The 25,903-nt window shown below is 45.2% G+C and overlaps 3 protein-coding genes across 6 annotated transcripts in view; 1 reads left to right on the top strand and 2 right to left on the bottom strand.

The window, feature by feature from the left end:
- Positions 1-3,227: 3,227 nt before the first annotated feature.
- On the bottom strand, positions 3,228-6,426 carry tmem41aa (transmembrane protein 41aa). The gene is made up of 5 exons (XM_060040174.1): positions 5,881-6,426; positions 5,433-5,583; positions 4,937-5,098; positions 4,300-4,438; positions 3,228-4,130 (listed from the first exon to the last, which is right to left on the bottom strand). Exons 1-5 carry the CDS (start codon positions 6,141-6,143, stop codon positions 3,910-3,912), a joined length of 936 nt encoding a protein of 311 aa, XP_059896157.1. The 5' UTR covers positions 6,144-6,426; the 3' UTR covers positions 3,228-3,909.
- Positions 6,427-11,683: 5,257 nt separating this feature from the next.
- rdh1 (retinol dehydrogenase 1) lies at positions 11,684-17,131 on the top strand. Of its 4 annotated transcripts, XM_060040805.1 has the most exons (8): positions 11,684-11,761; positions 12,257-12,319; positions 12,533-12,648; positions 13,299-13,331; positions 13,573-13,888; positions 14,845-15,103; positions 15,370-15,533; positions 16,535-17,131. In XM_060040805.1, the coding sequence occupies exons 4-8, from the start codon at positions 13,317-13,319 to the stop codon at positions 16,750-16,752; spliced, it is 972 nt and encodes a 323-aa protein (XP_059896788.1). In that variant the 5' UTR covers positions 11,684-11,761; positions 12,257-12,319; positions 12,533-12,648; positions 13,299-13,316; the 3' UTR covers positions 16,753-17,131. The 4 variants fall into 4 exon arrangements, with proteins under 4 accessions (XP_059896788.1, XP_059896790.1, XP_059896789.1 ...); XM_060040807.1 differs by having other exon boundaries at positions 11,693-11,761; positions 12,257-12,648; XM_060040806.1 differs by having other exon boundaries at positions 11,715-12,319.
- A 2-nt stretch (positions 17,132-17,133) lies between these two features.
- Positions 17,134-25,903, bottom strand: part of lrp2a (low density lipoprotein receptor-related protein 2a) — a 68,053-nt gene continuing 59,283 nt past the window's right edge. Inside the window, 14 exon segments of the mRNA XM_060039467.1 lie at positions 17,134-17,725; positions 17,931-18,002; positions 18,108-18,224; positions 18,568-18,678; positions 18,783-18,903; positions 19,646-19,763; positions 20,113-20,180; positions 21,063-21,153; positions 21,592-21,711; positions 22,433-22,612; positions 23,243-23,463; positions 24,009-24,137; positions 24,826-24,991; positions 25,486-25,629. Coding sequence (XP_059895450.1) covers positions 17,549-17,725; positions 17,931-18,002; positions 18,108-18,224; positions 18,568-18,678; positions 18,783-18,903; positions 19,646-19,763; positions 20,113-20,180; positions 21,063-21,153; positions 21,592-21,711; positions 22,433-22,612; positions 23,243-23,463; positions 24,009-24,137; positions 24,826-24,991; positions 25,486-25,629 — 1,835 coding nt within the window. The 3' untranslated portion in view covers positions 17,134-17,548.

Below are 25,903 nucleotides of genomic sequence, written 5' to 3'. Positions count from 1 at the left end.
AATGTCATGAAACCTGAAAAAGAAAAGGAATAGGCGATCAATAAGTGAACCAAGGCGTTACTTTGGTCCGGATGTGAGCAGTGTGCACGTCAGTATTATGATCTACCTCAGGCCTCAGGGCACCTCAGTCCAATCTTTCATTTCCCCTTTTACCAACATTTTGTATGCCTTGTAAACCTACCGTTTTTATTTTTTATTTTTAAATAAAAAGAAGAACAAGAGAAAAAAGATTTACAGCAAACTTTTACGCTCTTCAGGTCCAGCTCAAAGCGAGAGGGGGCAAAAAACAACAACAGGTCTTTAAACTTCTGTACACCGCAGCGAAGGTCTGGACGCCATTCCACCTCCTGCAGACCAGGTCTGAGAAGATTCAGATTTCTTAGTCAAATTCAATAACGAATGAAAAAGGAATGAAGACAGGATCGAAGGGGTCAACTTGCCCGAAGTGGTTATGAATTTGAATGTTGTGTGCTGATTTCATCATCGACAAAGAAAAGGACATTACAAACAAAACCAAACATAAATACGATTGAAACGGTATTAAATCTGTACCTCCAGTATTCCTAATTGTGCATCCAGGTTTATTTTTTTTGTGTTAAAAAAGAAAGAAAGTGTATTCACTTGTTTTAAAAAAAAAAAAAAGGAATTTTGTAAAACGCCCGAATCAATCTTACCAGCTCTGTTTTATATCAACATACTCGGGGTGGAATTCAAAACAAACGATTTTAAATTTGTAAAAATACAAAAACGACAGGACTCTTGAACATGAAGTTATACCTTAGTCTTCTGTGTAGAATGTAGATCAACTAGTCATTGAAATGTCACTGTGTACGACAAGTTAATGTATATGTGAAAACATGTATCACACATGTATGTATGTGTCGTTTTCTTGTCTCTCTCTCTCTCTCTCTCTCTCTCTCTCTCTCTTATTACCTAACACTTAACCAATCAAACCCGCGTTGTGAGAGATGGCTGGAGGCCCTTTTTAGCGCGTCTCGGCTTCTTTCAAGAATGGGGACTTTCCCGCCGTTTTAATTTCTTTTGTGCTGTACATTTCTTTTTTTTGTGGAATTACCTCTGAGAAACCAAGGCTGACTTTAGTGACTAAAAACTAAAACCAATGTAGGGCAGGGGGGTTTAAATAAATGAACAATAGTGAAAGTTAGTGTTTTGTCTTTGACGTCTTTTGAACTATTACGCTTATTTTGATTTAAGAAGGCGGACATCATGTTTTCTCCGCTGTCAGCAGAAGAGTTGGAATGCTTGTCCATGTGACCACAGGAAGAGTAGTTCATGAAAACAAAACAACAAAATCGAAACACAACGGACCCCAGCATGAGGCCATTTTGGCGACCCCCCTCCCCAACACACACACTGCGACTAGTGGCGTTCACTGGACCCCGGACAGAACACTCGTAACCCTATCTTTTCAGTAACACTATTGCAGTACACTGCCACCGTACTGCAGCGTGCGTCGGGGCAGATCCCTGCTTTGAACGCACCGTTGTACCTTGTGACTCACACTTAGTCACTGTGATAGTGAGACGCCCGCTCCACCGTTTTGTACACAATTGGACATGTTTTTGAGGCAAGAGGAAGGACACGTTGTTCTTGTTTTCTGTTCTTTCTTCTCCAGACCTCGGACTTATCCGCGTTCGTGCCGCTGTGTCTAGGGCTTGAGGTTTGCTTTGCTATGACTCCAGGGATTTGGGGTGGTGGATCACTGCGGTTCGGTGAACAGCGCATCCAGTCTTAACCAGAACTGCCCGTCTGTCACTAGGCAGAGGTACTGAAGAGAAATCTGTACCAGTATTGTGTAGATGGAACTTGATAAGAATCTCCGAGGATAGGCGTTGATAAGTTTCATAAAGTGTCCTAGATTATGTGTCTAAGTAGCATAATACCTGACTGCAGCAATTTGACGTCGCTTGGGAGTTTAACTATACATTTTGCCATATACCTTCGTGGTTGGCCAGTTTGTTTCTCACTTATTCTTATTCATCTGGTAATTTAGTCCTGTCGTCATCCACATAAACCAGATAGAGTGGTTGTGTGGAGAAATAGCTTGAAAACTTTGCTTTTATATCCATTCCCTTAAAATCATCTATCCTAATAGTGAAGTTGTGAAAGCATAGCTTGCATTTCTAACATTCGCAGAGGAAGCAGTATGGCAAAAAAAAAAAAAAAAGAATGAGTGACATTAAAACAGTAGATGACGCCACAGTTGACAAACTATATAGACTAGCCAGGGTCTGACAAAGGCTGGAAAAGCTTGTGTGTGGGTGTGTGTGTGTTTGTCTTAGAATGTTAACAGGAAGCAAGGGCATTAAACAACAGTCTAAAACGATCGAGGCATGGATTTGCTGAAAACCGATACAGTACATTCTAGTCAGATGTTTGCAGAATTTCAACAGTGTTTTCAATTCTATGTTTGCTCATCTATAAATAAAAAAACACAAACTCCAGCAACATATTGATAATCCTAGTTTCACATTCTGTGAGTTCTGGTTGAGTCATTTCGAAACTGCATTCCACCATTGGAAATCTTCCTTTGTTCTGTGGATGGGTGAAGGAAACACCCTCCGGGCCTGCATTTCCCATAAGTCAACAGGCCTAGAAACACCTTGACGTGATTGGTGATTTTTGTGTTGGGCAGAACCTTAAAGCTCCATGTCATCCAGCTTCATGGTCCCGTGTATTTCTGCTCACTGTCATGCTGTTTTTGAGTTGAGTGCACTGTATCGCTGACCAACCTGCATCTGAGCAATAAAGAGTATTTAAAAAAGACAAAAGCAAAAAAAAAAACTTGACTCCTCTTGATTGCTTTTGAAGTTTTCTGAAGTCTTTTTCAAACCAGAAAAACTGCCGGGGTGTTAGAAGCCGACTGTTTGGTCCTGTGATTAACCTCGACGGCATGCGTGTCTCCGGAAGAATCCACACATGACTCACCGTCTTCGGACAGGTCGTTGCCTGCTCAGTGTGACAGCATCCACGTTGGATGCAACCTACTCACTACTTCTGCACCGCAGACGTTGCTTCATCAAATAATTTATAAGTGTCGAAACATACCCCTCCAACCACAACTCAAAGGATTATTTCTCTCTAAATCAATTCTGTCTGAACTTTTTGGTTTCAATTATTGGCCGCAATGAAGATATTTATGTATTGCATTCCAACTTTAGATACGCGAATCGTGGAGCAACGCAAACAAATTTAGACCAATAGTATTTTTTCATAAGGTTGGCAGTTTGAATAATTTATTGCAAAAACAAACAAGTTGAACAGAAGTACTAAGAAAATCTGTGAAATCTATTTGTGGATTAACAGTTGCAAGAGTGTTACCTGATATGCAAAACTGTAAAGCTCTTGAAATCCTTTACACAAACTAATTAAAACCAACTTAAACATAATCATCATCAATAATATGTACAATACATAAATACATCGATGTACATACCTGAGGTAGTGATTTAAACATTTGTTAAATTTGTACAGGCACTTGAAATGTTAGCCTGTAGGATTTTACAGCTTGGCATGACAAATAATTGGCAGTTTATTACAGCTTTGCTGTAGCAGCTTCCTCTTTTGCATTCACATTTAACCTTACATTCATACATGAACCTAATCACACCTTCAAATAGACAAAAACATTTCTTGATTCACCCGAGAATATTCCATACAGACACAATCATCCCTCACCAGAATATGATAAAAGTCCCTGGGATTTAATCAGACTTTCAAAAATTCTAAATAGAAATTAAATCCCTTCCTAAAACCAAATGTTCCGGACCCTCCCATAAGCCCAAGCCCCTCCACCACGGTGTTCCACCAGGCAGTAGACTCGCCTCGATTAACACTCCCTCATTCTGATGAGGTAACGACAGTTCTTATCCCCGCCCCCTTCTGGACTCACTGGGCCTTCTTATTGGCCGGGAGGTCTTGGGGCCCCGCGGGCTCTGCTTTGAGCCGGCTCTGGCTGTAGCGGCGTATCAGGGCTCCGGGGAGCAGGGCCATGCAGGCGATGCCCAGCAGCTGGAGCAGACGCTGCCAGGAGAAGAGGTCGTCCAGGGAGGACACCTCGGACAGCATGGCGCCCGTCTGCACGCAGATGAAGTTGTACGGCAGGAGGCCTGCGGACGCCAAGGGGAAACACGGCAACGCCGCGGGGACGGTGTTTAGAGTCGGACAACAACAAACACGCTAGACGTGGAATACAAGGACCCGGGGCCTCATCTCATGTGGAGGGACCGGGCGGTTCTGTGTGAGCGACGTTGAAGTGACTAGTAACGGGGATCTCACCGATGAAGACGGAGCAGAAGAAGTAGACTACGGGGATGTTGACGATGGGGGCGCACATGTTTAGGAACCAGTTGGGCGTCATGGGGAAGAACCTCAGGAAGAGCAGGAAGAAGAACAGGCAGTCCTTGTTCTCTTCCACCTGGGGAATTTCAAAAATACGATTACGAACCATAAACCTGTTTTACAGGGAGCAAGTCACAACAAATTTGTCGGTTGCCCAATAAACTGACAGTCGCAACAGGGCACTAGAGGTAAGAGCGGGATCAGATAGAGGTGTGCAATGTAATCATGTCTCTAGACAATGGGCTAGTTCGCATTTTAGACGGTAGATGGTGGCATATGGCTCAGGAGGTAGAGAGGGTCGGCTGGTGACCAGAAGATTGCTAGTTTAATCCTCAGCTCCTAGCTGTCGAGGTGTCCCTGTGCAAGACACCACACCTTAACTGCTCCCGACGAGCTGGCTGTCGCCCTGCATGGCTGAGACCGCCGTCGGTGTGGGAATGTGTGGGAATGTGTGCATGACTGGGTGAATGTAAGGTTATATCGTAAAGCACTTTGAGTGGCCACTGGTTAGAAAAGCTGCTACATAAATGTGCTCATTTTCCATTTGCGGCAGAGGACCCCCGACCCGACCTACCTTCTTCTGGAGCAGGGACACCTTGTCAGGGAACAGGCCGGTGATGTGCTGCTTCCCGAAGGCTTGGGAGAGCAGATAGCACATGGTTGAGCCCGCAGTGGTCAGGACACAGGCCAGCAGCAGGCCCAGATACGGTCCAAATATAGCCCCCGCGAGAATGTTCTGCACGGCGACACAAGAGAAGGTGTGAGCTTGTGCGTCAGCGAGCATCCATCCGATTGTCCCCGTTTAATGGATCTATGAGATTAGTTATTAATAAGTCAAGCAGAGGTACGATAAAATAGACACACAATTTTTGAAAGTTGACAATTCCACAATGCATACACACAATATTTACAATTATTTTAAACCCTTTGTCATGACGAAATTATCCAATGCCTTGCTTGATAGCAGAATGAAACAAATAAAACATTATAGGACGTTGATGTGGTCTTGCCTGTACTGCGTCCACAACACTACTCAGTTATAAAACACAAGGCCACAACAGCCTCCTCACCAGGAACGATGATCCTGGGATGGCAAAGGACTGCTTGTACAGGTAGGCACTGGAAAACAGAAGGACAAGGTACCCCGTATGCTCCTTCTTGTAGTACTGAAGAAGCTCAGCCATCTCCCTCAGTTCCTTCAAGTCTGAAGGGAACTTCAACCTGTCAAGAAAGGCATACCTTTGTACTCGACGTGTTATCACTGCATATGTTTATTTTCAGTCTATTCTACATTAATGTAGCCTGGTTATATGTCTATGAACGACTCACAGTTTAGGATATTAGATCCACCATGTATTTACATGGCTGATGGCCTGTAATATGCCTGGTGGCAGGCCAATATTACACATTTTATGATTGCAGATTAAGAATCTGGCAATAGTCTACGAATGGCACACACATAACTTGTCATGCCCACTTGCATCTGCGGAATAGTGAGCATGAGGATGCTTCTTCTACCTGCTGTGCTGCTCTTCGCTGACGGATGACAGCTCAGGGTCTCCTGTTGTCTTCACACTCTCCCCTCGGACATCGGAAGAAGTTACACGTCGGGGCCCGACGGGAAGATACGTGGACAACAAATACAGATATAACGTAGCTGCACCAATGACGAAGACCAATCCAACTATGGACCGCATAGTTGGTTCTTTCGCGCACAACAAAGAGAGATACTTCGGGGTAGTCGAAATGCTAGACGGCGGAACGAAGTGTTGTTGTATCATGCGAAGGGGGGGTGGGAATGGTGGTCGTACCAAGCGGTTGCACGGAAGTGACGTAAGGGCACAACGGGGTTTCGTTAGGGGTTGAAACTTCTAGGTCCACAGTTAAAACATAACCTGCGTTTCAATACCCATACTACCATACTATTAATTCTGACAGATTTTTTTTTAGTATGTCGCAATAATGCATAGTATGGAAAAGTATGCTTAAAAAACACTCCAGGATGTACTATATTCGGGGTTACATTTTGCAGTATGCAAGCCAGCAGGTTCTTTAGGCTGTTCTGCCCATGCCCAACTGAAAGAGGGTATTTGCCATTAGTATGAGTGACAACATTTCATGGCTATTAATTTAGTTCATTATATTTAGCCGATTTGAATAGACTTTTCTAGCAGGTGAGGCTGTCAAAGAACTAAATATGGAGCAACTACAAAAAGTAAATTTGCAGCATGACCAAATTATACAAAAAGTATAGGAACTGCTACATTGAAGGGCAACTGTAACAAATCCTGACCAAGACCGAAAGATGGCTCTGGAAGCCACTACGGCCCACGCAGCAGATTACTGCGTGGACCGTGGTGGCTTCCAGATCAACCCTTCGGTGGACCATTCATACACATGTATTCCGAGGATGTTTTGAAGACACTGGAGTCCCATGGCACTAGATTCCTTTGAAGACTAAGTTGGTATGGGGGGGCCCAAAGGGGGCCCCCCCATAGATCTTGTCAGTCATCTAACACCTGTTAAGAAAAACACACACACATCACAAGATACAAATTAGCAAAGCTAGGTTAACAAACAGCGGCGACATGCATGTCAAGGTGCAAAGAGCAGGGATACTGATGGCTTGTGTCTGAGGAGACAGCCCAAAAACCGTCAACATTTAATAAAGGAAAATAACTTTTACTCACTGCGGTGGTCTGTTTCGAAGTGCCATGTTGGTAGCAATATTTGTCTGGGCTGTTCAGTCAAATGCCCACAAAAACAAACACGCAACAACGCATACTTTCAGTTTGTATAAAGTGACAATAGTGATCTGCAATCTAGATCGAAAACTTTCAACCCTCACTAAACTCAACCTCGACTGACACAGGCCGATGCGAAAAGTAAACCAAACCGATTGTGTTCACCTTTAATAAAGGGATGCGTGACAGGTGATCTCAATTAAGAGCTAATCAGAAAGAACACACTGATCTGCCATGAGTGAGACGTTCAAAACGAGGACGAGGATTTAACGGAATTGTTACCATTCAAATTCAAATTTCTTTATTATTGGATAGGGTATGATATCAATGATTTGGGCTTTGAGTAGGCCTATATTTCTTAAATATTTCTCTTACATTTTTTCACCCCTTCGCCTTTTGAATATGAAATCTATAATCTCAGCCTCTCTATAATTTGCCCAACACATATTTTATTGTTCAAATAAAATCCCATCCTTATTTTGCCATTCATATTGAATCTTTACTGTCTTTCATTGTACAACACAATCATCTAATAATTATTCATAACGCTCTTCCATCTCCTTGGCTGCATTAAGACGAGGCTCAGGTCAGAGCAAAGATCGGGATCCACACATGATAAGGGATAAAGTTATTTATTAGAATAAAGTAAGTATCATGAAATCTGTAAAGGGATTAGTGTAGCGTATGGAAGATTAGAAAATGTGCGATTATATGGTTTGGACAGAAAACCAGTACCAAAATCACAAGGACCGACCGAGCCAGAACGGAGGAAACTTACCCAGACAGACAAAACAAATACTGGGAACAACAAACCATCTTTACCATGTTGGAAATAGCCAAACAAAATGCAACAAACCAAACCTGAACAGCAAACCAACATATGTGACCAACCAACTGAACTACTGACCAAACACACAATTCTTTCGACTAGCCTATGTATATGGGCAGTGGAAAGTGTGCTGTGGGGATGTTGAATAGTGTTAACATAAAACAAAACATGGAACCAATCCAAAGGTCCAAAACCTTAAGGAACCACCCTAAACAGAACCCAAGCCCACCTGCCTCTGTGGAAAGAGAGAGAGACTGGCTACAGCCTGCGTGGCAGACCTGCACAGGTGCACCTCATCAGCTGACAAGCCTCTCAGCCCCGCCCACTGGCTACCTGTAGCAGGTAGGCAAACACAGAGGACCCAGCAGACGAAGGAGAGAGAGAGCAGTCACAGCTGTCACATCTGTTGCCTGAAGATTCTTTGTTTGTCTCCAACAAAACCTTCCAAACAGATGAATCATTGGCTCATCCCAGAAGTGTCAAATTACTTTAGTGTGTCAAAACGGGCAGGGTGGTCGTGGACTCCTGAAAAATACTATGGTTGTTTTGTATGTAGAATAAAATGCCATTGTACATTTGACTTTCACAATGCAGGATTCTGGGAATGCAGTGATGGAATCCCGATAACACCTGTTCCCTAATAAATGGGCTCAAGATTCTGAGTCTGCCTGCAAGAGGTTGTGTGTGTGTGTGTGTGTGTATGTGTGTGTGTGTGTGTGTGGTTGCAACCCGGTATCACGCGATTGCGTGCTCCTGCGCACAAACGTTAATCTATTGAAGCGTGTTCCAGAGCACGATAGTCCGACTTTTTGCGTGTTACACAGAACGAAATGTAAACCAATGCATTCTGAATGGGAGTGTTCTAAGACAATTATACCTGTACGGAGCTCCATAAGGGACATTAGGGAGAACGCTCCCGGACAGAACCTTAGTTTGGAAGTCATGCTTAGTGACACGACAAATAGCCTACTTCCGATTGAAATACACAATTTAGAAAATAGGCCTACGTGTCCCTGATCACGTTTCAATAGATTAAATAACGTGACAGTGTCACGTATTTCCGTGAGACCATACCCGTACTTCCATGAGTATACTTAAAGGAAGTATACTATCCGCACTATCTACTACGTTATTTTTTCAGATGTGAGTGCTGTTCCAAATCGAGTACTCCGTGGTGCACTAACCGGAAATTACGATCACGACTGCCGCCGTGGCTCCTCCCCCGCAATAAACATCCCGCTTTGAACAGCGAACTCTTTACGCCTAGCAGCTATAAAAACTACAAAATGACTCTATTAATGCAGGCTATGTGGAAAATGCGCCGAGTTTGGCTCAGCCTGGCTCCGCCTCTTCCGCTACGTAGCTAAGATGGCTGCCGTTGAGTACGGGGAGTGTCCATGGACATAATAAAGGATGGACCACAGACTGGAAAATGGCCGCCCATTCATTGCTATACAAACTGCTCAGTGGCGCAGGGTAACATACAGGAGCGATTTGCTTCCGCATTATGGGGCCAAGACACGTGACCTAGTCCGTGACGTACCGGATGCAGAGATCTTGTTCTTCTTCTAGTTTAGTGGAGGATCATAGTTTTTCCCCATATACCGCCACCTACTGGACTACTACACAGGAGTTTGTGACAAGGACGTTGGCAAATGATACTTTAAATCATAAAAATAAATTCAAAGAAAAAACCAAACTAACGAAACAAAATAAACAAAATAAAACAAACTAACAAAAGAAATGAATAAATAAAAAAAAATATATATATATATACATATACTTAAGGTTAAATTCTTCTAATTAGGTTAGTATCTTTTAGCTAATTTATCAGCAATTTCATTGCCATATATTCCATGGTGGGCTGGAATCCAACAGAACTGAATAACTAAACCAAGGCTTATAATATTTAAAAGAAGATGCTTTACCTCTATCACCAAATCTTCACGTATTGAATTATCTGTTATAAAACGTAGTATCTACAACCCATCTAAAGGCCGATATATGCTCTGTTTTAGACGTAACGCGTAAGCACGTAAGATACATAACCCCCCCTTGCGTGGTAAAATATCTTACGTGCTTAAGTGCGTCGCCCAAAATTCCTGACTATGCGACTAAAACACTACGGCCCTACGCAGCTCGCAAAGACTGTGATTGGCCAGCTAACCACATCCTTTCAGGAGTCTCACATTTCCACATCGTTCAGAGTGTGGAAAAAGACCGCTAACCTAAACTTAGCTACTGCTACTCTCGTCGAAAATACTGGAAGTGCATAAATATAAACAAGCCAGCGATTTCCACTTCCACGACCACAGATTCGTTCGTTGCTCCCCCTACTGTTCTGGCGGAGAATCCCCTTGCAACACGCGCAATCCTTAAGGAACCTTAAAGGAACCGTAAATCAAAACTTGTCTAAAACAAGTCCCTTGTGTAAATTACGTGCTTACGTCTCTGCGTCTAAAACGACCCTAAATCGGCCTTAAGAGCGGTTATTATTGTGGCCATCTCGATTGAGTATACTGATAAAGTCACCCACTCTATATCCATATCCTTTTTCAAATCCTGGAATATATATGCCAATACCACATTGTCACCAACTTAGTATCTACAACCCATCTAAGAGCGGTTATTATTGTGGCTATCTCGATTGAGTATACTGATAAAGTCACCCACTCTATATCCATATCCTTTTTCAAATTCTGGAATATATATGCCAATACCACATTGACACCATTCTATGATAGCTGATAACCAAGGTACACACTGTAATACTATAATCAAGAGGACATATAGGCAGTTCAAATAAAAAGAGATAGAACTTTATTGATCTGGAAACTTCATAAATATGTAAGATTGCTCCATATAATACCATAGTAACATAGTAAATGTATGTAGGCCTAAAAAATTCAGTTAAATGTTATTGCTTAAGAAACAGATTCCTTCCAACTAACTATTTACGAAAAATGCAATCAATAATTTATATAAAAGTAAATGTTTACATATCGACCAGCAACGAAGTTGGAGTAGCCTACCCAAATAATGAATTGTAATACACCAACATTGTCAACTGTCATACATAGCTAACCATAACCCTGTCATACATAGCTAAACAAGCAAATGAAAATGAAATACCTACCAACGCAACTGAAATGTTAATATTAGACAATTAACAATATTATGAAAATTACGTAGGTCTCCCATAATCATTCAGGTAATCAATACGTCCGTGCCTGTTACAGCTATTTCAATTATATGTGTGTTATATATCCGTGTTCAACGCCATTCATGTTAAGTAAAAGGACAAATCTCAGACTTTGGAAGTTAATGGAGTTAATGGAAGTTAATTCGGAATTTAATTTAATTCGGAAGTTAATGGAGCGGTGCGCTTCAAAATAGGTCCATAGCAAGGAGCCGTTTGTTTCAGTACGACTCCTTTCAGCTGCCCACCCAACATAAACTGCTAATAAAACGCTTGAGGAGGCGTTTTGAAAAGAAAAAACGTACATTTTTTTAGAACAGGGTAGAAATATAATTATGAGCCTTTGATTGATATCCAGACATTTTTTGCGGAGACACAATCCTGTTCCCCACTTGTATTGGAGTGGACGGCGATATCTACTTCTGGGCCACATGAAATGACGGACCCCCGTCCACATGCCGTCCACAGCCAGCTTAAACAGCTGCAATACCAGGCTTGGCCTCTGAGCACTGGTGGATTGCGGAAGTATGCGCCTATCCTGGGGGCCTGGGTTCTGCCCCATAATCCTCTGCGCATGCGCACTATAAGATGCGCGCGTGCTAATCAGTGGAATCACCTGAAGTACTGGTATGTCCTATTTGTGTGCAACAGTGCAGACTTTGTAAGGGTAGCTGCAGTATGTACTAGTAAAAAGATAAACTACGCGATTTTGGAAAGACCAAATCAAAACAATCAGATCTAGGCCTATTACTTAATAAAACATGTAGCCTAATATATTTAATGTTTGATTAACATTGAACCTTAAATAGATTCAATACCTTAACACGTGCATTCTTACTTTTCATTATCTCCATCATAATAACTTTCCTTCCGCTTTTTACAAACAACGTAAACGCAAACCTGCAGTGTCATACATAACGTAACGATTTTAAACTTGAAATGAATTCTCCTGTAGGCCTACAGGGACTTTAGGCATAGGCCTACCTTCTACAAATATATTGAATACCAGATATCACAAATAACCTGTTTATACTCTTCAACAATGACTTCTCTTGCGGGTTTTGGCATTGTTGTATTAAACCAACATGTTCTTGAAATTTAATTCAAGTCAGTCTATTTCAGTCCCCTATAGGCCCACGTGTTGACGTCTATGGAATCAAAACAAGGCAAGAAAGCATTGATAAGGTAATGTAAAAATTTTAAATACAAATAACGAAGTTGAAATAGCTGCACTTACTTAATTTGCAATTGCAAAACGTTTGTGTTAAAAATATTTTTTTCCTCTCACTTTGTGGCAATTTTGTAAATCGGGCAGGACTAGCGGAGTTGGTGTTATGGTATCGTATTTTCTCAAAGTTTGGAAATAATTCAGGTAATGGCTTGTCCTGAACTTCACAGGCAAGACGCATATCCCCTACTTCGCCAGGCAATAACTACCACGCCCACTCCGCTAACCCCACCCCCACGTCAAAAGAGGCGACAGAGTGAAAAAGCCTGTCATACCTGTCTAAAGTGTGAGTCCTGCCTTCATTGCTTGCAGCCATTGTAAAATCCAGTGAATGTCTTTGATTGGACGTGCCAAAACCACGTCCTCCCTACTGCGCAATCTTGGAAGTATTTCACAAATGTTTGATGGCTTACTGTAGAGTCGACAAGAGCTGAGTGAAGTTTGAATAAGTAAGCATCATATATGATTTTCCTTCTCTTACGGGACGCTACCATCGAGCCCAGCTATGGTATGTATCAATACAAACAGTGGTTGGATTTTTGCTTGTTATTGGTGAAACAAAATGCCATCTTAAAATCTCTGATCTCTGTTTCTGCGTGTAGGCCTACTTGAATGCAATTTAATGTATTTAATGTACAAATATTTAGCAAATGCATTGTCGGATAACATTAGGGCGAATTTGTATTGTAAAGAGTTTTATCATTAAATTTTTCACAAATGGAAACTATTTTTGCCGATAATCGTTTTTTAAGTTTATTTAAATTATATCATTTTGATCTATAGGTTTTAAGTGTACATAAGATTGGCTTAATGATTGACACATATTGATAAGTTGATTAAAAGGAAAATGATTAAGATTTACTTTCTGAATGCGTTGAACCAAATTGAAGTATCAAAAGGCCTTGTTCATTAATGTATCAAGTTTTTTCTCAACAGGATGCTTCCAATGTATTCATGCCTTGTTGTGAGGTAAGCCATCCAAATTTGAATCTCTTGACATATTTCAGTGTTGAGGCTACATTGGTCTATACTGTCATTATCATTATAAAACAGTTTATAGAAATAGCTCGACATTGGTTTATACCGTAAATAGCCAGTAGATGTCGCCATCTTACAGCTGTGTTAAAAAACTTTCATGGTTATTATTATTATTTTTTTTTTAAATGAGAGCAACAAACACACTAAATATCTATGTCTTTCTGTCCTATAGGGATATTTGGCCTTAATATGCGCTGTTATTTCTATCGTTTTAATCGGCTGGTACATCCGAGACTCCTTCAAGCTCGACAGCTTCCCTACCAAGCATGTGTTCATCACCGGCTGCGACAGCGGCTTCGGGAACCTGCTGGCCAAAAGTCTGGACCGTAAGGGCTTCAACGTGATAGCCGCGTGTCTGACGGAGCAGGGCGCCTCGCAGCTCTCCTCCGGGGCCTCCCGCAGACTCAAGACGGTGCTGCTCGACGTCACCAACGCCGAGAGTGTCCGCCGCGCCGGGGAGTTTGTGAGCGCCGAGGTCGGCGAGCGAGGTGAGGAGGGGACCCCCGGTTGGCACCAGTCTGCGTTGCCAGATTGGGTCAGACTTTTATAAAGTGAACCAGCGTGATGAGTGATGGGAGGAGGTAGACGGGGCACCAAGTACTAAGCATGTCTCCCCCTGGCTCTACCCCTCCCTGGCACACTGGCGGTGTTGCCAGATTGGGTGGGACATCTGGCCCAATCTGGCAACACTGGCACCAGTACCAGAATCAGTGCCCATGCCAGTCAGAGTTGGGCACTGGGAGGGACATGCTCGCCACTGGGTGCCCCGATTACCTCCTCCTATCACATAACATGCTGGTTTACTTTATAAAATTCCCCTAGTTGCTCTACAACCACTGTCTACCAAGGCCTGAAGCAGGTTATTGCTTTTATAGAACCGTTAGGACAGAGACAGTCAACTACTAGATTGAAAAAAAAAAAGGTTGCCAAGCAACAGAGGCTGGCCTGATTGGGTGGCGCATTAATACAAAAAAAATATTGTTAGGTGGCCACGGGTGTGTGTGTTTTTAGGGCACTTTACAACAGCTTCGAGCCCAAGCACAACCATCTAGTTTTATAGCTCTCTTCTTCTTTTACAAGGCTGGTGGGAGAATCTCTTTCCCCTCAGACGGAGAGTGTACAAACCTTCTTCAGTGCGCCTTAAATGTGAAGCACTCATCCTCTAGTCGGCCTACTACTGAACAAGACTTCACTGTAGGGAAACAGTCAAATCTTTAAAGATAAAACAACGATTTGAAGGATAACAGTGCTAATATTAGGCCTATAGATTTGAAAATTGCCGATGTGTTTCTACCCCAGTAAGGTAGAATATTGTACAAATTAAATCACAACTACAAAGAAGAGACAGAGAGCGTGGCTAATAGGAGCCTATGATGTTGTCCACTCGATGGGACTATATCACAGTTTGAACCGTGACGACGGTGGGGGCTCGCCTCCCCGCTAGGTCTGTGGGGGCTGGTGAACAACGCGGGACGGTCGCTGCCCATCGGGCCCACAGACTGGCTGCAGCTGTCGGACTTCACTAAGGTGCTGGACGTCAACCTGACGGCCGTGATCGGCGTGACGCTGGAGCTCCTGCCCCTGCTGAAGAAGGCCCGCGGCAGGGTGGTGAACGTGGCCAGCGTCCTGGGGAGAGTGGCCATCCTGGGAGGGGGCTACTCCATCTCCAAGTATGGAGTGGAGTCCTTCTCCGACATCCTCAGGTATGGGTCAAGAAAGAAGGATCTTTTTTTTTTTGGGGGGGGTTTTCTGATCGGGCACTTTATTCATTCATTCAAATTAATTGTTTAGTTAATTTAAAAAACTGGCTTTGAACATTACTTCTTAGGCCCAAACCCATTTCTACCCCTTCCCCTTACCCCTCCCTTGTTTTGAAGGGGTAAGGGTAAGGGGTAAGGGGAAGGTGTACGTTTTGTTTTTTTTGGGCACATATTCTTAAATAAATACTTAAATACTCTGCTCCTCCCAGACTGGAGATGTCCCACTTTGGCATCAAAGTGTCGATCCTGGAGCCTGGCTTCTTCCAGACCGCCGTCACCCGCCACGACCTCATGGAGGAGAACCTCCGAGCTCTGTGGGACCGCCTTCCCCAGGACGTCCGGGACTCCTACGGGCCCAAATACGTTGACCAATGTAAGGACGTGTTGTTTCTGCTCCAAAGGTTACGATGCTTCAGAGACTTCATTCGTTTCTTTCCTCTCTGCTATTATGATTTTTATTTTTATTTTTAAAGCAAAAAAAAGTACCGGCACTATAAAAGACTCAGTTCTGATTCTTGGAGCACAGTACCAAGTACACAGTACCCCAAAATGTACAGAATCAGAATTCATACCAACATTTTTTTTGGTACCAACACACTTGTTTTATCTTAAGAGGCATCCTGATGTATTTTTATTTGGGGGGTTGCCCCGGGCCGGGTCAGTAGTCTGTAGACAGGTGTCCCCTGTCCCGGGACCGTTCCCCTGTCCCGGGACCGCTCCCCTGTCCCGGGACCGTTCCCCTGTCCCGGGACCGCTCCCCTGTCCCGGGACCGTTCCCCTGTCCCGGGACCGTTCCCCTGTCCCGGGACCGCTCCCCTGTCCCGGGAGCGTTCCCCTATCCCGGGACCGCTCCCCTGTCCCGGCAGCGCTCCCCTGTCCCGGGACCGCTCCCCTGTCCCGGCAGCGCTCCCCTGTCCCGGGAGCGCTCCCCTGTCCCGGGAGCGCTCCCCTGTCCCGGCAGCGTTCCCCTGTCCCGGGACCGCTCCCCTGTCCCGGCAGCGCTCCCCTGTCCCGGGACCGCTCCCCTGTCCCGGCAGCGTTCCCCCCCTGTCCCGGGAGCGCTCCCCTGTCCCGGGACCGCTCCCCTGTCCCGGGGCCGCTCCCCTGTCCCGGCAGCGTTCCCCCCCTGTCCCGGGAGCGTTCCTTATCGGCCTTCCTGGGGTCGTTTGATAAAGACCAATCTCCTTCAACCCGACCTGCATGTCGGGCCCAAGGGGGAGCAGTCCTTCATCGGCTCAAACACATTCACGTTTTTTCTTACACTTGCTTGTACAGCACTTAGAATTCGTGACTGTTCACCAACTCGCTTGTAGGCCCCTTTTGGACGAGTGCATCTGCTAAACGACTGGGCTGCTTCCCTCCGATGTGCTTCAGATCTGAAGTACCAGAAGTTCAACCTGTGGCTGATGTGCAGCCCAGACCTCACCAAGGTGACCAGCTGCATGGAGCACGCCCTGACGGCTCGATACCCCAGGACCCGCTACGCCGTGGGCTGGGACGCGCGGATCTTCTGGCTCCCGCTGTCCTACTGTCCGACCGTGGTGGCAGACTTCTTCCTCGTCCGGCTGTTCCCAACCCCGAGAGCTGTCTGAGTGGGTACCCCTTCCTGCGTGGAAGGTTTCTGAATAACGCATTCAAAGCACGGATAAACATTGTCTAGGAGTTAGCCATTGTTTCATGATTTATTACTGAAAAACAACCTCCCCGGCTGAAATATCACAAAGTCAGCAAAGAAGAAATGAGTTTGATCATGCTCAAGTTTCCTCAAAGTAGGCCTACCATACTCTGTTATGAAGACCTATGGTGGTAGGTCGCTCGAAATGGACAACTTTTTGTCATATTTCATACTGTCTATTAACTAAAATGAGGTATATTAAACGTGAAAGATTAAGTAATGATACTTTTTGTTCAATGAAAAATATATAATAATGCAATTCTAATAAGCTATCATGATTAAACTATACAACACAATCTTGTTTCATTTTGCTGGTGTAGCTTTATTCAGAAGATCATCTATTTCAAAATGCCAGATATTGACAGAATCTTACTTTTTCAAATTTACAAATATACAACATATTCAAAAACATTTCTATAAGCAGCGTCAGTGCAAAGATATACATATAGTACATCAAAATTAAAAAATGTAATCACTCAAACAATTGGCGTGAGAGACTTTCGGAAGGCATTGTCAAAAAAAACGACTCCTTTGATGTATGCTATAGATCGCGTGTGTGTATAGATCTCAAACAATCTATATATCGTAGATCGTATATATATCCGAAACGATCCATCGTACGTCTCTTAATCTCTACATATCGGAGGTTTGTACACAGGCTGCATAAAAAAATAAATTCTGTGCAAAGTGTGTGTTTGTAATCTCGACGGGGTCTAGGCTTCGCTGTCCTCTTTGACGAGGTTTGCCGTGTCTTTGTAAGTGTCTTCTGTTGGGGAGAAGGCGGTGGAACGATCCTTCTTCTGGGGCTTGACAGGAGGAGCGAACGGGGACGGCTCTGATGTACTGGCTTCGCCCACACTGCTGTCTGAAGGCCCTTTATCATCCTTCATCTGAAAAACATCGAAACGTTCATTTACATATCAGTATGGAGATTTTAGTATTGGTATATATATTTTGATATATTTTGCATCAAATTGAAAGTATATTGCTGTAATACTCGGATAAATATATTGGTTTGTGATCATGTCAAAAGGTGCACAAAAAATACTTTTATTTTATCGTTTTCTCCAAAGGATGCATATACTTTCTCTTTACCTCGGAATAGCCTGGATTTTCGAAAGTCGTGCTTGGCTTCAACTTTCTTTTGAAGAAGCTCCACTTGGACTCCTGGGGGAAAAAACAACAAGAATCCCAGATTTAGACCCTGAGCTCCGCCTGGTGGTTGTCTCGTTAATAACCAAGGTGTTTGTAGATGGGGATGGAGGGTCTAACCGGGGCCGATGGGTCACTTGCAGGGGTGGTCTTCACCACCGCTGCCCCCTGGTCTATGTTGAAGGCGGGGTTCGCAAAGTTGTTGGCCAGCTGCTCTCCGCTTATGTTGACGGTCACCTGGGAAACCAAAGAACGCACCGTGAGCCACGATGACATTGGTCTAGTGGTCAAGATGCTGGACCCTCACACCAAAAGGTTCCGGGTTCAAACCCTGACGTTTGAATCCGAAAGGTTCTGGTTTCAAACCTCGATGTCAGCGTCCTAAAGAGTTCTAATCCTGATTTTGGGTTCGCATTGAAACGGTCATCTTTGTTTTTAGGGTACATATCCAACACTAGGGTTCACATACCCCTGGTTGGGCCTCAGCAGTGGCTTGGAGGCTTACCTGTGTGAGACCCTCCTGTGTGAGACCCTCCTGTGTAAGACACACCTGTGTGAGGCCTGCCCGTGTGACGCGTACCTGTGTGGCGTGAATGACGGCGGGATCCCCGGACAGTCCAGGGGGCGTGGCGTACAGGGGGTTCTCGAACGTGATTGGCTTCCCCCCCGCCTCCATGGCGAAGTTCTCATCCTGCGTAGGGATCACACACGACGAGGAGAGGGGGGTCAGCCGGGAGGTTCAGCCAATCACAGAGGGGACGTGTGTGTGTGTGTGTGTGTGTGTGTGTGTGTCACCATCTGCATGGCGGTGTCGATGAAGGACACTCCCAGGTTGGAGGGTCCCAGGTTCACGTTGTCGCCCGACCGGAACGTCACGCCGTTGCCCGTGTCGCCGGACTTCACCAGGCTGCTCAGGCTGTTGCAACGCGGCCAGGGGGGAGGAGGAGGATGGTCAGGTGGACGATTGGGATGATATTAGCCGGGGTATACCCATGCTGCCTTGCGAGCGATTTCATTTCAAGCTGCTAGGCAGCCTGGATTCTATGGACCCGATTTTCGCCTGCGATAGGGAACCAATCACAGAACGGGGAGGGACGGCAAGACGATGACGACGTCTATGCGACACACCGAAGCTTGTAGTTTACGGATCCAAAATGGCAGCAGACGCGTTACCTTTCGATGCAGCCTTAGATAGTGTTCTAAGTAGTTTAGAACGCAAGTTTATTTTGAAAAAAGACCAACTTTCGGCGTTAAACTCTTTCATTACCAAGAAGGATGTCCTTGCCCTGCTACCAACAGGCTTTGATTGGCTATGAGCTACGTAAAGACTCATATGATAGACATTCGTAGCGCCCAATAAACGGCTCTGGGCAATCGTAAACCACGCCTCAAATACGAGAAAATGAATGTGTGGTTCCCAGACCTCATCTCAATGTAGATCGAGATGAGCCAGGCCAGGATGATATGCTTGTATGAGGCAGAAATTCCTAATTCCTACCCTAAAAGCCTCTTACTGTTGTGTAAGGTTGATGGCTTAAGAGCTAGGGCAGGCAGAGTTTCATAAATAATACAATGAATTGACTTCATTTGTATTTAAATAAAAAAAGGAAAAGGAAGTGAGTTTGAGAGGACAAGGAAGTGAACAGGAAGTGTCTTACCTTGGTAACTTGGGCATGGGGGGCATGAGGGAGCCGGTTCGCTTGTAGTTGAGGAAGAGTCCAGCGACCAAGCCACCGGACGCCACGATGATGATAACAGTCAGCAGCACGGCTGTAGCTGGGAGGTAAATGCTTCACTGTTAGGTGGTGATGATGACTCAACAATACTCTGTGTTCCTGCTGGAGTAGCCAATTCACTCATTTCATGACCTCTGGATCACCCATTAACTTTCTGAAGCATTAATAAAGAAAAATGCCACTTCAAATGCTTAGTGGAGCACGCTTGTACAAAAGCCCTGTTGCTGAGTGTCTCGCTGGGGTCAAGAGTTCAATAACATAGGCTATAAATACTAACTAGTAATACTGCTAACAGTCATTCACATCTCCCACCAGAGATCCACCAGGACTTCCTGCCTTTTGTACTATAACATTATATCGTGTATGTGAGTCAGACTAAAGAGCAGTACCTGTTCCGGCTGGGGCCGCCCGAGACCTCCCCAGGTCACAGTTGTTGCCGGTGTAGCCAGGCGGACATCTAGACGACAGAACAAAAACAATACAGTATCTTTTACACCGATGGTTGGGAAGTCCCACATTATGACCGTGGAGCTACGTGTAGGAGTGTTTGTCTTTAACAAACCGCACCATGTATCTCTGGGTACATTTATTAACGCGGTGAACGTACATCTGTAAAGGATGCTGGTGAACTCGTGTTCTCGTCCTCCCTTTCATCTTTATTTACTATAAACTAGATTTCACTCCTGTTTCGGGCCTCTCACATTATAAGTACTGAATAACGACTATTAGTCAGCACACAGATAATGCAGCAGTCCATCATCCAAGTACACCATCCAAGCATCGACATAACTTGACAATTTAGTACATGCTACAAGACGTAGTACAGGTATGCAAGTTATAAAGCAAAACCGAACCCCGACAAAACTTGTAGGTTGGTTTAAATGTGATGACTCCCTCTGGTGGTTAACACCTGCTATTGCATGCATAACCTCTGATTGGCTGACCCTGGTTACCCGGGGTCACCTGCTGATTGAGCTTTGATGTGACACACCTGCGCTCCGCTAATTGAATTCGGACACACCTTTCACAAAGGGATCGTCCTAGGATTAACACAGCTGTCCCTCACAATACTAAATATGCATCTGCACATTTTTTTGATCCAGGGTGTGGACAACAGACTGAAAGCAGTGAGGTCGTACCACAAAAGCGGCAGATCCATAATAAGTGTTATGAGTGACAGCTGTGTTTGTCCTATGACGAGGTGCTGGTGAAGGGGGCGTGTCCAGTGGAGCCGGCGACCCCAGAATGAACACAAAGGCTGACGGCGTTGTTTTGAAGGCGGGGTCAAAGGTCAGGGGTCAGGGGTCGGAGGTCTGGTCACCCCGTGGCTGAGACTCACTTGCATGTGGGTAGCCCCCCCTCGACGGTGTAGCACGTCCCCCCGTTCCTGCAGCGGCAGGCCGGCGGCATCGGGACCGGAGGCACGATGGCTGGAGGGGGAGGAGCCACGACAACCGTCACAAACCGTACACACACACACACACGCACACACACGCACCGTACAACACACACAGTGACACACACACACCGTACACCACACACACACACACACACACACACACACACACACACACACACACACACACAGATATTATTGTTGATATTATTTTATTATTTTATTATGATTCTTTCTTTTCTACATTTGTGTGCTTTTCTTTTGTAAGCATCGTCATCGTCCAGTTTGCACTTTGTTGGATACAGTGTCTTTTATGTTTTGTTTAATATAATATCCAATTTAATATAAAAGAAACATGAGACAATGGGGAAATCCATGTAATAAAACAATCTGAATATTATTTTAATTATTAATTAATTCATTATTTTCCCGAGGCATGGTGGAACAGCGAGGCGGTTCCACTCAAGCGTACCTGCGTCGCACTTGGTGGGGTCAGACACGGACATGGAGGAGCCCTCAGGACAGGCACAGGTGAAGCCGCCCGGACGCAGCAGACACAGGTGGCTGCACGTGTCCCTGCACGGGTTCACCACTGGGGGGAGAGGGCGCGCTGGTCAACACCTGGGAACCCTGATCCAAACCCTGACCCTTAACCCTGATCCAAACCCTGACCCTTAACCCTGATCCAAACCCTGACCCTTAACCCTGATCCAAACCCTGACCCTTAACCCTGACCCTTAACCCTGATCCAAACCCTGACCCTTAACCCTGACCCATACTCTGACCCCTCACCCTGAATCCTAACCCAGAAACCTAACCCTAACCCAATACTATAATACCATTGTATTGTATTATAGTACTTAACTGTGTAGCAACTGCAGTAGCTGCTATCATTGCTGTAACACAGGGAATTGGTTAGCCTAGCGATTGTGGTACTTGCACTTGGTTCTATGAACATCCTTTCTGTACCGACAGCGATATATTGATGCACTTCTTATGACAAATGTACTAAGTCGCTTTGGATTAAAGCGTCTGCTAAATGCCCTAAATGTAAATGTAAATGTAAATGACCCCTAATCTTTACCCAAATGACAAAAAAAAAAAAAAACATAAACAGGGTATAATTTTATAAATAAGGGTATTGATCAAAATAAAATGAATCAATCCAAAATGAATGAAAGAAGGAAATAGACGATGGGGTAAGATGGTTGTCATACAATGTGGGCTCGTGAAGTCCTTAGAGACTAACTATGAAGTAGGTCCCATCCGTTTTAACCTGACCGGCTTGCCGGTCCACGGACCTGTCCGCTCACCTGAGTGGTTGTGCCGGTGCTCCTGGTAGATGCGGACCTGGGTCAGCCAGGGGTTGATGGTCAGAACCTTGACTTTGTTCCCGCTCCCAAACTTGTCCATCTTCCACACCTCGCCCCTCTCCTTGGTGGTCCAGTAGACGTGGCCCTCGAACACGTCCAGGCTGTACGGGTTCCCGATGTCTGGAGCCAGGGAAACGTTGCGGTCGGCGTGTTAACAGCAGAACGGTTATCCAAATAACAAAGAAGTGTACAACACTTGCGTTACAGTGTGTGTAATCACACACACACACACACACACACACACATGTGGCGCTCGCATGGTTGTGTCTCATTGGCGGGCCAATTCTCTGGGCTGGCAAGGCAGAGAAGGGGCAGATGGCATCTCCCCTTATGACGACATACGGGGAAAATTCCAAAACGGTGCGTGTGAGCTTCGTTTTTTCAAAGGCGGAGCAGAATTCCTAGGGCTTGTTTTACACCCAACAAAATGTCTAGCTACTGGAGGTAGGTAGGCTAGGGGAACTCATATTAATAAATATGAGTTAAAAAAAAAACCCGTGGAATGGTTAACCCATTCCACGGGGAATGGGTTAACCTAGCGATTGTTGGTGCTTGGCACTTGGTTCCATGAACATCCTTACTGTACCGACAGCGATATAATGTTTCTATTCTTCTGACCGATGTACTTATTGTAAGTCGCTTTGGATAAAAGCGTCTGCTACATGCCCTAAATGTAAACGTAAATGGCGTATATTTAAATAATTTCTGATATCCGCTCTTATTTTGAAACACCGTTAGATCGCCCCTTACCTCCTGAAACGAGGACCTTCCTGTCGGCGCCGTCCGGCCTCATGGAGCCGATGACGTTCTCCTTGGAGTCGCACCAGTAGAGCCGGTCCCCGTTCAGGTAGTCCACGGTGAGGCCGGTGGGCCAGCCCAGGTCCCCCTCCAGCAGGGTCTGCCGGTGCCGGCCGTCCATCCAGGCAGACTCGATCTTGGGTCTCCGGCCCCAATCCGTCCAATACATGGTGCTGTCCGTCCACACACAGAGCCCCTCGTTACACATGGATCAGTCAGACTGGACCGGAGGCAAGGAAACAGGGGCGGGGGGGACTTCTGTGGCTCAGGGGGTAGAGCGGGTTGGCTGGTAACCTGAAGGTTGCTAGTTCGATCCCCGGCTCCTTCCGGTTGCCAGCTAGGAGGAGCTGGGGATTGAACTAGCAACCTTCCGGTTACCAGCCAACCCGCTCAGCTAGGAGGATCCCTTCCGGTTGAACTAGCAACCTCAACACTCAGCTAGGAGGGGCCAGGGATCGAACTAGCAACCGGAAGGTTGCTAGTTCGATCCCTGGCTTCTCCTAGCTGAGTGTCCCTGAGCAAGACACGTGTCCCTGAGCGAGACCCCTCACCCTAACTGCCTCCAACGAGCTGGCTGTCGCCTTAAATGGTTAACACCGCCGTCGGCGTGTGAATGTGTGCATGAATGCGAGGCCATATTGTAAAACGCTTTTGAGTGGCCACCGGATAGAAAAGCGCTGTATATAAATGCAGTCCGTTGACCATTGATTCCTCTTACCCGAGTGAAGGATTGACCACGATGGCGGCCGGCTGGTCGAGGTCGGTATAGACCAGCCACTTCCTGTAGCGGCCGTCTAACTCGGCCACTTCGATCCGATTGGTCCCCGCGTCCGTCCAGTAAATGTGTCTGGGAGGGACACAGGGACACAGGGACGCAGACGATATAAAGGGTCTGGGGTTGACATTGGACTCATGTATTGTTGTCGCTGTTTCACTCAACTTTGTCATAATATTTTGCACAAAATATATTGTTTGCAATAGTACTTTGTATTTTTATTGATATTTTATCCTCTGTTTTTCCACTGCTGCTGGGCTGTTGCAACAGACCGATTTACCCTACGAGGGATTAATAAAGTTGCATCTAATATAATATGCGTCAGAAATACAATTTGATTCGGTTTTCTAACATTGCCAACATTGTGTCCTGAATCCTGAAGCTTTTCTTCTGCCCAATGTCCACTTTAATCAACCAGCACTTGTCATGTCCACGTCAGGTTTATTTCTGTCAACATGTTTTTCTGTGGTAAATGCGGGAAGAGGGTTCATCTGTTATCTGTTGTATATGTGGGGAAATAGTTTATTTGTCATCCGTGTGCCGCACAGTGTTGCTACACTGTGTTGTGTCTTTTCAAATGTATTCTGCCCTGAAACCAACTTGACTGTGTGAAAACAATTATCCCTTTGGGGACAATAAAGAAACTAACTAACTAACTAACTAACTTGGGACTGTTCCTGCAGCGACTCTAACTCGGATGCATTTGGCTCCTTGCCCGGGTGGTCTCAGGTCCGGGAGCGGTTCTCCTGGGGGGTCTTACCCAGTGATCCAGTCCACGGCCAGGCCCTCGGGGTCGGTCACGTAGTGCAGGTTCAGGTCCACCTCCTTCACGGGGTTGTTCCCGTCGTCGCTGAAGGTGGTCATGGACGCCCGCTTGATGGAGCCAAACTGGGTGCCGCGGCCCCGGACTGTCCAGTACACCACGCCTGGAGGACACGCGACGAATGGATGGATAAAGGAACATTTGAATGAAATACTACAAATACTTTACAAAATACAGATACCAAAAATCTATTTTCATGATTCTCCTTTGCAGTGAAAATATATGAGGAGATGATAGAATATGATGATGATATCACTTAAAAATAGTACTTGGCATTGTGTAGCGTCTTATCCAAGCTATCTCTGTTGTATACGGGGAATGGGTAAATCTAGCGATTGTAAGTGCTTGGCCCTTGTTTCTATGAACATGCATACTGTACAGACAGCGATATATAACCTTGGCCGAAGGGAGATGTGCACGCAAAGTTTAGCGCTTGTATCACAATTTGAACGATTTTTTCAATTATCTGCTGCACTAATATTGTTTCTCTTTCTTCTGAAGAATGTACTTATTCTTCGTCGCTTTAAAATTAAGGCGTCTTCTCAACTCCCTAAATGTGATTGTTAATGTAATTGCGGGAGGGGGGAGTGGCCTTACTCAGTCCCTCCCCCTGGGGGTCCCACAGGTAGTCCAGGGCCTGGATGTGCTCTGCGTTGTCCAGGTAGTCTGAGTACTGCTCCGAGGACAGGTTGAAGCGCCGGATGCGGACGTTGTCGGGCAGCAGCAGCACCGGAGGGTTTCCTACAAACACAAACATTACAAGACAAACTAATTAGAAGAGGACTTACCGACAGCTAGAACGACAAATGACAGAAATAAATAGACTCGGGAGTGTTTATGTGTGTGTGTGTGTGTGTGTGTGTGTGTGTGTGTGTGTGTGTGTGTGTGTGTGTGTGTGTGTGTGTGTGTGTGTGTGTGTGTGTGTGTGTCTTTGTGTATGTGTGTGTGTGTTTAGTTCAGTGTTTGTAATTATGTGTGCATGCGTCTGTGTGTGCGTGTGTGTGTGCGTGCGTTT

This window comes from Gadus macrocephalus, chromosome 20, assembly GCF_031168955.1.
Source record: "Gadus macrocephalus chromosome 20, ASM3116895v1".
NCBI classification, from domain to species: Eukaryota; Metazoa; Chordata; class Actinopteri; order Gadiformes; family Gadidae; genus Gadus; species Gadus macrocephalus.
The sequence above is the reverse complement of the archived record's forward strand: the minus strand, read 5'-3'. Positions and strand labels throughout refer to the sequence as shown.

Excerpts from the sequence above, each read along its gene's own strand:
- tmem41aa (XM_060040174.1), bottom strand. The coding sequence starts at position 6,143 with ATGATACAACAACACTTCGTTCCGCCGTCTAGCATTTCGACTACCCCG. Across the intron at positions 5,099-5,432 it reads TCCCAGGATCATCGTTCCTG|AACATTCTCGCGGGGGCTAT; the intron begins GTGAGGAGGCTG and ends GTCGCCGTGCAG. Across the intron at positions 4,131-4,299 it reads CTTCTGCTCCGTCTTCATCG|GCCTCCTGCCGTACAACTTC; the intron begins GTGAGATCCCCG and ends TGGCGTCCGCAG.
- rdh1 (XM_060040808.1), top strand. Across the intron at positions 15,104-15,369 it reads TCCTTCTCCGACATCCTCAG|ACTGGAGATGTCCCACTTTG; the intron begins GTATGGGTCAAG and ends TGCTCCTCCCAG. Across the intron at positions 15,534-16,534 it reads GCCCAAATACGTTGACCAAT|ATCTGAAGTACCAGAAGTTC; the intron begins GTAAGGACGTGT and ends GATGTGCTTCAG.